General features: G+C 40.7%; 1 protein-coding gene across 1 annotated transcript in view; it reads left to right on the forward strand.

Annotated features, from left to right (window-relative positions):
* LOC129857883 (5-hydroxytryptamine receptor 4-like) overlaps window positions 1-15,473 on the forward strand; it is a 181,413-nt gene that overhangs the window by 89,787 nt on the left and 76,153 nt on the right. Inside the window, exon 4 of the mRNA XM_055926558.1 lies at window positions 939-1,139. Within this exon, the coding sequence (XP_055782533.1) occupies window positions 939-1,139 (201 nt within the window). The remainder of the gene's footprint in view (window positions 1-938; window positions 1,140-15,473) is intronic.

Consider the following 15,473-nt stretch of genomic DNA (forward strand, 5'->3'; position numbering starts at 1 on the left):
ACATGTATTACATTTAGGGATTTTCAATACATGTTCATATTTACACATGTATTACATTTAGGGATTTTCATGTGAAAATCGGACATGCAGTTTCTGTGGAATTGTAAGTTCACATGTGAAAATCAATCACGTGAAAACAAAATGTTCAGGTTCACATTGAAGAAAACTCCACATGTGATAATCTCACTTTCAAAAGTGGAAATGTATTTTCACACGTGAAAAACATTCACATGTAAAAATCACATTTGCAGTTTCGCAAGTGAAAAACTTCCATGTGATTGTTTTTCACATTTTAACTTGAAATTCCACAAGTGAAGTAAGATTTTCACATGTGAAAGTTATTCACATACGAAACTGCAAATTAGATTTTTACATGTGATTGTTTTTCACATGTGAACTTACAATTCCACATGTGAAAATGAACATCTAATTTGCAGTTTCACATGTAAGAAAACATTCATGTGAAAATCACATTTGTCACAGGTAAGACAACTCCAACTGTGAAAATCTCACTTTTACAAGCTATTTTTTAAATGTTTTTTTGTAAGGGGTTCTCTCTCTCTCTCAATTTCATTCAGTTATTACCAATATTTAGTTCAAGGTGGAGATTTACAAGATGTATGGTGAAAGCATATTTATATGGCAAATCTGTTGTCATGTGTAACAGACAATTCAAACAATTAAATAGTTTAGTGCATACCTCTGTACATACTCTCACCTAACAAAAGCCTATAATATTGTATGTTTAAATGCATTTACCTCTAGTAGACAGTCTCTTCTGTTCTTTTCAATGTGTTCTGGATTATTTATTATTTTTCCACCACATTCCTTTATCATACACTCTACCATATGATACACCTATGCTGTTTCAAGTTAACAATGGACATCATCTTTAAACATATAGCCAATAAGATACCTCTCACTCAATTCTCTCCCAGGAAAATCAAGACCAACTACTTCATAGTATCGCTGGCCTTTGCAGACCTGATGGTGTCGGTGCTGGTGATGCCGTTTGGTGCCATAGAACTGATTCACCAGAACTGGATTTATGGAGAAACCTTCTGCCTGGTCCGGACATCTCTAGATGTACTGTTGACAACAGCCTCCATATTACACCTATGTTGCATTGCTTTGGACAGGTAAGCACCACTGCTCAACAACTGGCTTGGAACGATGCCAACATGAAGTCAGTAGATATAGTATTTAGTATCGTACTAACAGTATCAAACCATCAACACATTTTACCATCCTATTTTATTAACTGACTTACAGTAGGATGGCACTTCCTGTAATTGACTTTATCAAGATGCAGCATGTAGCCTAGTGTTTAGAGCGTTGGGCCAGTAACCAAAAGTTGCTAGATCGAATCCCCAAGCTGACAAGGTAAAAGTATGTTGTTTTGCCCCTGATCAAGGCTGTTCCTAGGCTGTCATTGTAAATAAGAATTTGTTCTTAACTGACAGTCCTAGTTAAATAAAGGTTAAATATAAACTCCCCAAAATTCTGAGGACTACTGTATGAGACATTGAAATAGTTGTATGATAGTGTGATATGCTGGGCTTACATACACTATATGACCAAATATATGTGGACACCTGCTCATTGAACATCTCAATCCACTTTGCGGCTGAGCCGTTGTTGCTCCTAGACGTTTCCACTTCACAATAACAGCACTTACAGTTGACCCGGGGCAGCTCTAGCAGGGCAGAAATTTGACAAACTGACTTGTTGGAAAGGGGGCATCCTATGACTGGGCCACTTTGAAGTCACTGAGCTCTTCAGTAAGGCCATTTTACTGTCAATTTTTGTCTATGGAGACTGCATGGCTGTGTGGTCAATTTTATACATCTGTCAGCAACTGGTGTGGCTGAAATAGCCAGATCCACTAATTTGAAGGGGTGTCCACATACTTTTGTATATATAGTGTATGTACACCCCCCTATATGCTCCAGTTTCCCTATGCTTCAGCTCTCCCACTGTCACGGCCGTCAAAAGAAGTGGACCAAGGTGCAGCGTGGTGAGCGTACATTCTCCTTTTATTAGAATGTCGCCAACAAAACAAGAAACGAAAGAACAACCTTGAAGCTTACAGAGCATAAGTGCCACTAACAAAAGTCAACTTCCCACAAACACAAAAGGGAAAAAGGGCTACCTAAGTATGATTCCCAATCAGAGACAACGATAGACAGCTGTCCCTGATTGAGAACCATACCCGGCCAAAACATAGAAATAAAGAAACATAGAAAATAGAACATAGAATGCCCACCCAAACCACACCCTGACCAAACCAAAATAGAGACATAAAATCTCTCTAAGGTCAGGTCGTGACACCCACCATACAAGTGTGTTCTTGATCTTGTCTCACTGCAGAGGAGGAAATTGTTGTTTCATTCAATTATATGGACAGAGAGCAAAGCTTGTGCAGAGTGTGTGCAAACAGCACTATTAGCCATTCATAGTAACTGGCTGGCTTGCGGTGTTGAGAGACACAATGTGCCGGCCATAAATTATTTAGATTTAATTTCCTCTAAAGATACGACCCACTTTATTTACCATCCTAATTTACCACATTAAAACGATTCACGAGTCTGATGATGAAAGCAAATGGGAAATGAAGGGAACATGCTTTTAAAGAATTACAGGAAAAATATGCATTAATATATGAATGCTTTAATATGAGTTCTAAAAAGCTGCTGGGGAATATAGACACAGCTTCTCAGAAGACTAACCATACACAAAAATAGGATCTGCATTTCTACAGTATTGCATAGTAGCTAGTTAATTCAAAATGCTTTCTATGTTCGAGCCCAGCATAAGCGTATTCATTAATTTAGGACAGCTGAGCTCTGGGTGCAGAGACAGATAGGCTTGCGTCACTCCATCCCCTGCAGTTATTATTTTGGAAGCAACGTTGCAATAATAATCCCAGGAAACAAACATTGGTTCTGTGAAAGTTCCCAGAACATTCAGGAAATGTTCTTTCTGATAACACAAAAACTGTCCAGTTGTGCAGATGATTATACAATGTTTGTTTAAAAAAAATCACCTGACGTTTCAAGAACGTTCCCACACGTTCCCACTGTTCTTTAAAGGTTCCCAGAATGTTTCATTAGGTTGTGGAAACAGTCTGGTGGGAACATTGTGGGTAGGGTGACCACATTTAAAATACCCAAATGCTGGAAAACAGGATGATTTTGCGGGACATTCCCGGGGCCGTGTAGCCTACAGAGTACCACCCCCCCCATATATTATTTAATGACGTCCTAATTTCTTAACATTTTTTTGTGACTTTACTTTCATTCATCTGATGACTGTTATTTATTTAATCAACTTTATGTTTAATTGTTACCCGATTAAATTAATAATGTAACAATTAACTCATTAGAATTTGGGGCACCATGGAAGAGGTTGTTTAAAGAGTTACCATCTCCCGAATTAAACTCTGTAAGGTATATATCTATTCAATCGATAAACAGTCATCTTATTAATAATTACCTCTTATCATATCATCATTCTGAACAGTCCTAAACTCATGCATCTGCAAAACACCCAGCCTTGGTCATGATTCAGCACTACACCAATTGGTTTAATTATTTATTTACTAGCTAACTAAAATGAGAAAACTGGATAACATCCACACTTAATACATGAGAAGAAAGTCCCTAGCAGACTGACAATATGACGGCTTAATACACAGCGAAGAAGATTGGGAAAAAGTGAGACAGAGAAAAAGGGACACTAATCCGGGTACATTCTATAACTATTCTTGCACATGAACTGCCGCCCGTTTAGGAAGGAGGTGGTTTGGCCATTCAGCGGCACGCTTGTAAGGGTTCCGGACCGTCTCTTCTACTGTTGTTCACTCTGGAAGACAGCCAGCCGTGTCGACGATTCCCATTGGTGATGATTGTCGGAGAATAGGGTGATTTGAGACTCGTAGTAGGATGGGATGGTTTGAAGCGTAGTAGGATGGTCCCTCTTAGATTTGCTTCCCTCGATATCTGACTTAGGACAGCTAATCAGCCGTACCAGTGATTGTCTGGTAAGTGAGCTTCTAGCCTACACATTATGCAGGGTTCAGGATTCAGACCACTATGGACATGAGCTGCAGCTCACTCTCTCTCTCGGGTCTAAAAGAAGGTGAGTTTATTTCTTCACAACGTGTTAAGGTTCAAAGTTCCAACCATTTCAAACATGTAGCTAACACCTCATGTCTCCTGGTCGGACGTTAACTTCGTTGGCAATGCATAGGAGAAAAAAATCACATTCATATCTTAACAAAACTACTTTCATAATTTGTCATATTATATGCCCAATGTATTGGATGGAAACTTGACAGATAAAGGGGATATACTTTCCAAGATACAGTTTTCGTCCATGCAATTTTAATGACATCACAAAATGAAAACCCATGTGACATTCATTTTTTTCTATAGTTCCTCACTGAACATTCCCCACATTGTTATGTTAGAAATATTGTTCCAGTATCCACTTTTAACCGTGTTTTAACCGTGTTCGTTTTTCCATTTGAAACTCTATCTGTGAAACAAAGGCATTCCTTTGTTGACACTAAAGGGTGAGAAAGAGCCCACCCTTCTCCTGTAATTTACAACACGGTGTGAACTGTCAAACCGGCCCAGTCCTCTCCTCCCCTTTTCTGTGGGTGAGAGAAGGTCTGGTTATTGTCAGTCATTGCCAAGCTGATCTGACCCATTGTGATCCTCACAGGACAGTCATGACAGTTTGTATCGACAGATGTAGCCTATTAAATATCATTATAGAATATCCTTAAAATGCATCCTCCAATTGCAACGTCTGCCTATGCCGACACAAATGTGACCCGTTCCAGGAAACTAGGTGCATATGTCGCTGGTCACTACACAGGATAGCCGTTTTAACTTTTTTTTTCTTCATCAAAATGCTTTTTGGGCAGAAATGCCTTCTTGAACATGTGAAAGTTCATGTGCCTGAATAACAAACGTGTATGCCATTTGTAAATAGAAAAAAAATGATTAAATTACGAGCCTAGTTGGTTTAGCCACAGAAAAAAACAGAAACCTTCCCGCTAGCCATGATTGGCTGAGATAATGAGTAAGCTGGACATGCTGAGATGAGTTTGGATTGGTCTGCCATATAGCACGCTTCTGTTTGGTTGAGCTGGTCAGTAAGTGTTGGTAATCCTGTCTAACGCAGCTTTTTAAAAATCAAATCAAACTTTATTTGTCACATGCGGCGAATACAACCTTACCGTGAAATGCTTACTTACAAGCCCTTAACCAACAATCCAGTTCGAGAAAGAGTTAAAAAAATATTAACCAAATAAACTAAAGTAAAAAATAATAAAGTAACACAATAAAATAACAATAACGAGGCAATATACAGGAGGTACCGGTACCGAGTCAATGTGCGAGGGGGGTACAGGTTAGTCGAGGTAATTTGTACATGTAGGTAGGGGTAAAGTGACTATGCATAGATAATACATAGCGGGTAGCAGCAGTGTAAAACCAAATGGGGTTCAATGTAAATAGTCCGGTTGGCCATTTGATTAACTGTTCAGCAGTCTTATGGCTTGGGGGTAGAAGCTGTTAAGGAGCCTTTTGGTCCTAGACTTGGCGCTCCAATACCCCTTGCCGTGTGGTAGCAGAGAGAACAGTCTATGACTTGGGTAACTAGAGAATTGGACAATTTTATTGGCTTTCCTCTGACACCGCCTGGTATATAGGTCCTGGATGGCAGGAAGCTTGGCCCCAGTGATATGCTGGACAACGCACTACCCTCTGTAGCGCCTTACAGTCAGTTGCCATACCAGGCAGTGATGCAATCAGTCAGGATGCTCTCGATGGTGCAGCTGTAAAGTTTTGGGGGATCTGGGGACCCATGCCAAATCTTTTCAGTCTCCTGAGGGGGAAAAGGTGTTGTCGTGCCCTTATCACGACTGTAATGGTGTGTTTGGACCATGATAGTTCGTTGGTGATGTGGACACCAAGGAACTTGAAGCTCTCAACCTGCTCCACTACAGCCATGTCGATGTTAATGGGGAAAGGTTCGGCCCGCCTTTTCCTGTAGTCCACAATCAGCTCCTCTTGCTCACATGGAGGGAGAGGTTGTTGTCCTGGCACCACACTGCCAGGTCTCTGACCTCCTCCCTATAGGCTGTCTCATCGTTGTCAGTAATCAGGCCTACCACTGTTTAGTCGTCGCTTCTTGTTTGTTGTTATTGGTGTTAGCGGTACTATCTCCATCAACATTAGCGGAATATTCCAGGAATGTTTTTTTAGAACAACTTCTATTGCTCTAACGTTTTATTGCTGAAGTATGTTTAGGGGACGTTATTGGAACCATCATGTCATAATGTCACACTATAACTTTATGAGACCATTGTAGGAATATTTCCTGCTTGTTGTTATGGGTGCTTTGAATAACATATCCATCAACATTAGCAGAACGTTGATGTAATATTTCCTCAGAACCACTTCTATTGCTCCCTAATTTTGTTGCAGCAATATCTTCTGTCACGGTCGTCTTCTTAAATGACAGTGGACCAAGGCGCAGCGTATGCAAAATACATCTCTTTATTTTGTAAGAGAGGGAAAAACACGAAACAAACACTATACACAAACTAACCAAAACAACAAACGACCGTGAAGCTACAAACGCAAGTGCACACACAAACTACTTACGTTCAACATAGACAATTCCCCACAAACAGCTAAAGCCTATGATACCTACACTCAACCATAGACACAGCTAGACTTCTATACTAAACATAAACCCAACTACTCTAATAAACCCCCTAAACCTTACAACCACCCTAGACACTACAAAAACACATACATTCCCCATGTCACACCCTGACCTAACTAAAATAATTAAGAAAACAAAGAAAACTAAGGCCAGGGTGTGACATCTTCTAAGAACATTACTGGTATATTGTGTTATTACATTACCTGGAAACCTAATGAGAACACATTTTTGAAAATGTTTGTTTTTGGGATGGTTAATCCTAATGTTATATAAAACCTAACTAATTTAATGGACATCTTAGGTAATGTTCTGGTAATGTTCCCGGTTTCTGGAAAGGTTCTTACTGGGGTCAAAGGGTCAGACAGTAGGACAGAGAGAGAGAGAGAGTATTTTGCATGAAAAGGGCCTTTTCTTCTGAGTGTGTCTTTCTCTTTCTCTTTCTCTCTCTCTTGCTCTCCACTTCTCCCCAGAGAAGAGATGGCTTTTAAGTTTAACCCACTGAGAGCTCTTCAATTAATGTTAATGGCAGATGGAATTTTGCTGGCCATATTCTAGAGATGTTTTATTGAGAGTACACACCATTCCATAGAGACAAGAGTGTATACGAAAAGGAAATGTGTTTAAGGTGAATGGTGGAATTCATTATTTGAGAATGAATGTTGTGATGTGGGACGGTTCCGTTTATTCATCATTTCATCCCTCAGTGAAGTGAAGTAAGCTCTCCTGTATATTGCACAACTCTAGTGTGTGGATTATTACTTGCGTGCGTCAAGCTGCAAGCACCAGGGGAAGTTCCAGTAAGCCAGGACTGCTACCAGCCAGTTTAGACATTCATGAGTCTAGCCAGAAAAGAGAAACAGACTCATTTTGGCCATTTCACAAATCTTTATGCGTAAGAAAAATGCAACAGAAATGGCAGCTCTTTGGGCGTCACTTAGTTATCGCGTAAAACAATATTAGCTATGTCTTTTCCTTTAAAAGGGTTTAAAACACGTCTCTCTCTCCTCTCATATTTCCAATCTGCCCCTCAAGCCTTAAATGTTCAAATTCTATTCTGCAGTTAAACTGATTTAGAAAGCATAGTGTGTTTACATAGTGTGTTTACATGCGTTGTAGCCGAGAGTCATTTTGTTGTTCTCCAATTGGCCTGGTGATCCTAACTGACCTAAGACAGGGAATTTTTACTAGGATTAAATGTCAGGAATTGTGAAAAACTGAGTTTAAATGTATTTGGCTAATGTGTATGTAAACTTCCGACTTCAACTGTATATATCAGATCAGCACAATAGAAAGGCTACATGAGCAATTATGTTTTACTAAGAGTGGTACGTTTAAAAAGGGCAAGAGAGCGCAGTGACCCTGAACGGACAATCTGTTTCTCGTTCATAGAAGAGAGTTTAAATAAAATGTTCATAGCTAGCGCTTTGGTCTCTGCTCGTACAGCACAGATGTCTGCTTTTTATTTGCCTTCAGGTTAATTTCTCCACAACATTTACTAAACATAAATATAAAGGCAACATGTTAAGTGTTGATCCCATGTTTCATGAGCCGAAATAAAAGATCACAGAAATGTTCCATACGTTTACACCTCTGTTAGTGAGCATTTATCCTTTGCCAAGATAATCTATCCACCTGACAGGTGTGACATATCAAGAAGCTGAGTAAACAACATTACCATTACACATGTGCACCTTGTGCTGGGAACAATAAAATGCTACTCTAAATGTGCAGTTTTGTCACACAACACAATGCCACAGATGTCTCAAGTTTTGAGGGCGTGAAATTGGCATGCTGACTGCAGGAATGTCCACCAAAGCTGTTGACAGAGAATTTAATGTTGATTTCTCTACCATAAGCCGCCTCCATCGTCATTTTAGAGAATTTGCCAGTACGTCCAACCGGCCTCACAACCGCAGACCATGTGTATGGTTTCATGTGGGCGAGCAATTTGCTGATGTCAACGTTGTGAACAAGGTGGCGGTGGGGTTATGGTAGGACCAGGCATAAGCTACGGACAACGAACACAATTGAATTTTATCGATGGCAATTTGAATGCACAAAAACATAGTGACGAGATCCTGAGGCCCATTGTGAGACCCATTTTTTTTTAAGGTGTCTGTGACCAACAGATGCATATCTGTATTCCCAGTCATGTGAAATCCATAGATTGGGGCCTAATGAATTTATTTAAATGGACAGATTTCCTCATATGAACTGTAACTCCGTAAACTCTTTGAAATGTTGTGTTTATATTTTTGTTCAGTATACATTTGTGTGGTGCCAGCAGAGCTTGGAATTTAGTTTTACACATCTTCCTATAATGCCGTTTTCCATCCAAGCTTAAGACATGAAGGAGCATTTTAAATGAATGATGGATCGTTGAAACATTGACAACCGGCATTTAGGATGAAGGGGAGAAGTGAAGCATGTTGTGCTCCCTAATTTCACACGCAGATTGGTCACACTTTTCATTTCTCCGTCATTAAACGCAGCCATCCGAGGAGTGAGGATTTTTTATTTCATTTTTTACTGTTCATTCCTGTCTCTTAAATTAAACTCCAACCTTGACTACTTACTGCAGCAAACTTGATCACATGGATCACATGTAATTCAAGTTTATGTGCCTGGTTTGTTGGTCCCATCTGTTTTCCATTGAGGCTCTGTTATATGTCCTATAAGTAGCTATTGGTTGCCAAAGTGAGCTCAATAAGCCAGCTGCTGTCAACAATCCACACTGCTGCTGTGCCTCTGGCCCTCTGACACACAGGCCGGGTTTTGGCTAGGTGAGACGAAAAGCAGCACAGTGCACACATACAGCCATGCTCCATCTAACCTAGACTCACAAACATTTTATTTATACAGTCATGCTGTACTCATTACTCAAGAGACACAGGCCAGGCACATAAAAAGCATCCTAGTACAAAACTGAGGTAAGATGCTGCATAGAACTCTGGGTAAACATTCTTTCAGATGTGTCAGATTTGTGCATCGGACGGACCAATCGGGTGGTCTGCTCATGTATTTATGTTGTGAACAGTTGGTGGCTCCAGTTCAGTTCACCTCCAATGAAATATGAAATGACCTCACTAACACCCCTCTGAGTCATGAAAACAACTTCAGGGTGACAGAGTCAAATCAACAATGAGAGTGAGAGTAAATATAGTAGTGCCTTGAAGATGTGGCGGGCTGCAATGGGCTGCAGCGGGCAATGCTGTGGCACAGTGAGACAGAGAGACTTGTGTTTTGTGATCCCTTACAGTAGGCCCCAGTTTTGCCAGGACAAAATCAGGGTGTGATGAACACATGCCAGGAATATCTCACCAAGCCGAGGGGTGAGCGACTACAGCAATGGTGTTTGGCCAGAGCAGGATGAGAGAGAGAGAGAGACTGAATAATCCCCAGGGATGGAAGATCTGATTGGCTGTGGGGAGCCTGTGGCCTCGGAATATTCAGCTCAGAAGACAGGGGACAGTAGTACAGACTGGTATCACTTATTTATTTTCTTTCCAAAACACTCGAGTGTGCTGTCTCTGAACAACTCTCTTGCTATCTCTCTCAGAATTAACTTCTTGACCCTAACCAGTCAGGCTTCAAAACGGGTCACTCAACCGAGACTGCTCTTCTCTGTATCATTGGGTGCTCTCTTCACTGCCAAATCTATATCTCTATCCTCTGTTCTCATCCTCCCTAGATCTATCCAGGCTCCCGAGTGGCACAGCAGTCTAAGGCATTGCATTTCAGTGCTAGAGGCCTCACTACAGACCCTGGTTCGAACCTGGGCTGTATCACAACCTGGCCGTGATCGGGAGTCCCATAGGGCGGCGCACAATTGGCCCAGCGTCGTCCGGGTGAGGGGAGGGTTTGGCTGGGGTTGGCCGTCATTTTAAAATAATAATTTGTTCTTAAGTGACTTGTCTAGTTAAATAAAGGTTAAACGAAAATAAAAATTTGCTGCCTTCGACACTGTGAACCATCAGATCCTCCTCTCCACCCTCTCAGTGCTGGGTGTCTCAGACTCTGCGCACTCTTGGATTGCATCCTACCTGGCAGGCCGTTCCTACCAGAAGACGTAGGAGCGGACTGCCATTCAAACTTTCCCACCAATTCGTTGTGAATGCTGTATCCTATTTTATATCCAGCACACAAGAGCAAAGTGCTTATTTCCTCAAATAGATATATATATATATATATATATACACACACACACAGTTGAAGTCGGAAGTTTACATACATCTTAGCCAAATACATTTAAACTCAGTTTTTCACAATTCCTGACATTTAATCCTAGTAAAAAATCCCTGTCTTAGGTCAGTTAGGATCACCACTTTATTTTAAGAATGTGAAATATTAGAATAATAGTAGAGAGAATTATTTATTTCAGCTTTTATTTCTTTCATCACATTCCCAGTGGGTCAGAGGTTTACATACACTCAATTGGTATTTGGTAGCATTGCCTTTCAATTGTTTAACATGGGTCAAACGTTTCGGGTAGCCTTCCACAAGCTTCCCACAATACGTTGGGTGAATTTTGGCCCATTCCTCTTGACAGAGCTGGTGTAAGTGAGTCAGGTTTCTAGGCCTCCTTGTTCGCACATGCTTTTTCAGTTCTACCCACAAATGTTCTATAGGATTGAGGTCAGGGCTTTGTGATGGCCAGTACAATACCTTGACTTTGTTGTCCTTAAGTCATTTTGCCACAACTTTGGAAGTATGCTTGGGGTCATTGTCCATTTGGATGACCCATTTGCGATCAAGCTTTAACTTCCTGACTGATGTCTGAGATTTGTTGCTTCAATATAACCACATAATTGTCCTTCCTCATGTACCCATCTATTTTGTGAGGTGCACCAGTCTCTCCTGCAGCAAAGCACCCCCACAACATGATGCTGCCACCCCCGTGCTTCACCGTTGGGATGGTGTTCTTCGGCTTGCAAGCTTCCCCCTTTTTCCTCCAAACATAACGATGGTCATTATGGCCAAACAGTTCTATTTTTGTTTCTTTAGACCAGAGGACATTTCTCCAAAAAGTAGGATCTCTGTCCCCATGTGCAGTTGCAAACCGTAGTCTGTCTTTTTTATGGGGGTTTTGGAGCAGTGGCTTCTTCCTTGCTGAGCGGCCTTTCAGGTTATGTCGATATAGGACTCGTTTTACTTTGTATATAGATACCTTTTCACCTGTTTCCTCCAGCATCTTCACAAGGTCCTTTGCTGTTGTTCTGAGATTGATTTCCACTTTCTCACCAAAGTAAGTCCATCTCTAGGAGACAGAATGCGTCTCCTTCCTGAGCGGTATGACGGCTGCGTGGTCCCATGGTGTTTATACTTGCATACTATTGTTTGTACAGATGAACGTGGTACCTTCAGGCATTTGGAAATTGCTCCCAATGATGAACCAGACTTGTGAAGGTCAACTTTTTTTTCTGAGGTCTTGGCTGATTTCTTTAGATTTTTCCATTATCAAGTAAAGAGGCTCTGTTTGAAAGTAGGCCTTGCAATACATCCACAGGTACACCTCAAATTGACTCAAGGGATGTCAATTAGCCTATCAGAAGCTTCTAAAGCCATGACATAATTTTCTGGAATTTTCCAAGCTGTTTGAAGGCACAGTCAACTTAGTGTATGTACACTTCTGACCCACTGGAATTGTAATACAGTGAATTATAAGTGAAATAATCTGTCTGAAAACAATTGTTGGAAAAAATAATTGTGTCATGGACAAAGTACATGTCCTAACCAACTTGCCAAAACTATAGTTTGTTAACAAGATATGTGTGGAGTGGTTGAAAAAATATTTTTAATGACTCCAAGTGTATGTAAACTTCCTACTTGAACTGTATATATACAGTGTCTTCAGAAAGTATTCAGACCCCTTGACTTCTGTTAGGTTACAGCCTTATTCTAAAATTGATTAAATACTTTTTCCCCTCATCAATCTACAAACAATATCCCATAATGACAAAGCAAAAACTGATTTTTAGAATTTTTTGCTAATTTATTTTAAAATAAAACTGAAATATGACATTTACATAAGTATTCAGACCCTTTACTCAGTACTTTGGTAGCAATTATAACCTTGAGTTATCTTGGGTATGATGCGACAAGCTTGGCACACCTGTATTTGGGGGAGTTTCTCCCATTCTTGTCTGCAGTTCCTCTCAAGCTCTGTCAGGTTGGATGGAGAGCGTTGCTGCACAGCCATTTTCAGGTCTCTCGAGATGTTCGATCGAGTTCAAGTCCGGGCTCTGGCTGGGCCACTCAAGGACATTCAGAGACTTGTCCTGAAGCCACTCCTGCGTTGTCTTGGCTGTGTGCTTAGGGTCGTTGTGTTGTTGGAAGGTGAACCTTCGCCTAGTCTGAGGTCCTGAGTGCTCTGGAGCAGGTTTTCATCAATGATCTCTCTGTACTTTGCTCCGTTCATCTTTGCCTTGATCCTGACTAGTCTCACAGTCCCTGCAGCTGAAAGAAATGGATTAAATAAAACAATTTCCTCAGCAATCTACACACAATACCCCATAATGACAAAGCGAAAATTGTTTTTTTTAATTTTTTGCTAATTTATTATATTAAAAAAGATATACCTTATTTTCATAAATATTCAGACCCTTTGTTATGAGACTTGAAATTGAGCTCAGATACATCCTGTTTCCATTGATCATCCTTGTAGTCCACCTGTGGTAAATTAAATTGATTGGACATGATTTGGAAAGGCACACAGATAAGGTCCCACAGTTGACAGTGCATGTCAGATTAAAAACCAAGCTTTGATGTTGAATGAATTGTCCGTAGAGCTCGGAGACAGGATTGCAGCGGTCTAAGGCACTGCGTCTCAGTGCTAGAGGCGTCACTACAGACCCTGGTTTGATTCCAGGCTGTATCACAACCGGCCGTGATTGGGAGTCCCATAAGGCGGCGCAATTGGCCCAGCGTCATCCGGGTTAGGGTTTGGCCGGGGTTGGCCGTCATTGTAAATAAGAATTTGTTCTTAACTGACTTAAATAAAAGTTCAATAAAATAAAGATTGATGGGTCCTTTTAGGGGTGTGTGTGTGTGTGTGAGTTCTCTAATTCTCTCTAAAGTAGCCTGTCTGGATTCCATTTAATAAGAGAGGAGGAACAAATAATATAACTGAAATGAGCATAACAAAATTGTAAAAAGTTAAGCAAATCCTGATGATCAGCATAAATGATGTGCGAATGATGACAGGTGCAAGTTTTGCATTTGTTTTCTTATCAACGGGACACAACTGAAGCAAACTCAGCTCGATTGATTCTTGTAGTCTAATATTTTCCATATCATTATTTCTCTCTTTCATTATGGAGTCCTCTCTAGCCACGTTGAACAACATGATCTTGCATTGACACCGCCTTCTCTCAAGGGAATTACCTCGCCGGGTCGTAACGGTATTGTTTGTTGTTATTCTTAAAATTCTAATCTTGTGTGCAGCCTATGTTCCATTACGTTGTCATGTTTCCAACTGCCAATCAGCAACTATGCCGTAAATCCGTCTGTTTGGCGAATTACATGAGTGGCAAGGAGTGGAACGTTAGCTAAAGAGACTGGTACCCAGACTAGCTAGTCAGAGAGGGAGAGGTTTAACACTCTAGAGCCTACATCAAAGTCTACGTGACAAGCTGCTCATCCATAGGTCTACCGACTGGGCGGCCACCCCGTGACCCGGTTGGGTATTCATGTGATGTTTGAGCTGAACCCCATCCAGTGGGGAAAATATTACACGGTGAAATTGTGCCAACATATGCAAGGAATGATCCATCTCAGTGTTTTTTATTTAGTGAAATAGGAATTCATTAAACTGTCATATGTCAACGATCAGTTAAAAATCAATCATAAAGCAATCACATCTGAGAGCTTTGACATGTGGTCATGTTGTAACCTGAAGGCCATTAAAGAGCAAAAGGAAGTCCAAATTCGAGGTCTCTGGGACATCAGGTAGGGTTAACCTCTCAATCTCTACAGACAGAGGGTACAGCCAGGCCAAGTAGCAATCTGTGGCTGAAGACATTTCAGGGATTTTAGAAACCAAATTCTTGTTGCAAATAATTTAATGATCATAGCACTTTCCCTCTAATAGCACTTTCCCGGCAGAGAGGTAGAGAGCTTTGATGTCTAAAATGTCAGAGATAAAGCAAAACTCTCAGGTACAGTATGCTCTTAACATGTCAAAAATACTTTAGATAGCATCATCAAACCTTTTGGGATCACAAATATACCTTTCATCTGTCTTTATCACAAGGATAATGTATTTTTCCACAAAGTGATGAAAGATACACTTGTATCACATGAAAGATACACTTGTTGAACAGCATTTTGTCTAATGAAAGAAAAGCTTGAGCTGAATGTAATCATGCAGTATATACAGTGCATTCGGAAAGTATTCAGACCCCTTCCCTTTTCCAACAGCATCCTTGAGATGTTTCTACAACTTGATTGGACTCCACCTGTGGTAAATGCAATTGATTGGACATGATTTGGAAAGGCACAAACCTGTCTATATAAGGTCCCACAGTTGACAGTGTATGCCAGAGCAAAAACCAAACCACAAGGTCGAAGGAATTGTCCGTAGAACTCCAAGACAGGATTGTGTCGAGGCACAGATCTGGGGAAGGGTACCAAAACATTTGTGTGGCATTGAAGGTCCCCAAGAACACTGTGGCCTCCATCATTCTTAAATGGAAGAAGTTTGGAACCACCATGACTCTTCCTAGAGCTGG

This window comes from Salvelinus fontinalis, chromosome 6, assembly GCF_029448725.1.
Source record: "Salvelinus fontinalis isolate EN_2023a chromosome 6, ASM2944872v1, whole genome shotgun sequence".
Taxonomy (NCBI): Eukaryota; Metazoa; Chordata; class Actinopteri; order Salmoniformes; family Salmonidae; genus Salvelinus; species Salvelinus fontinalis.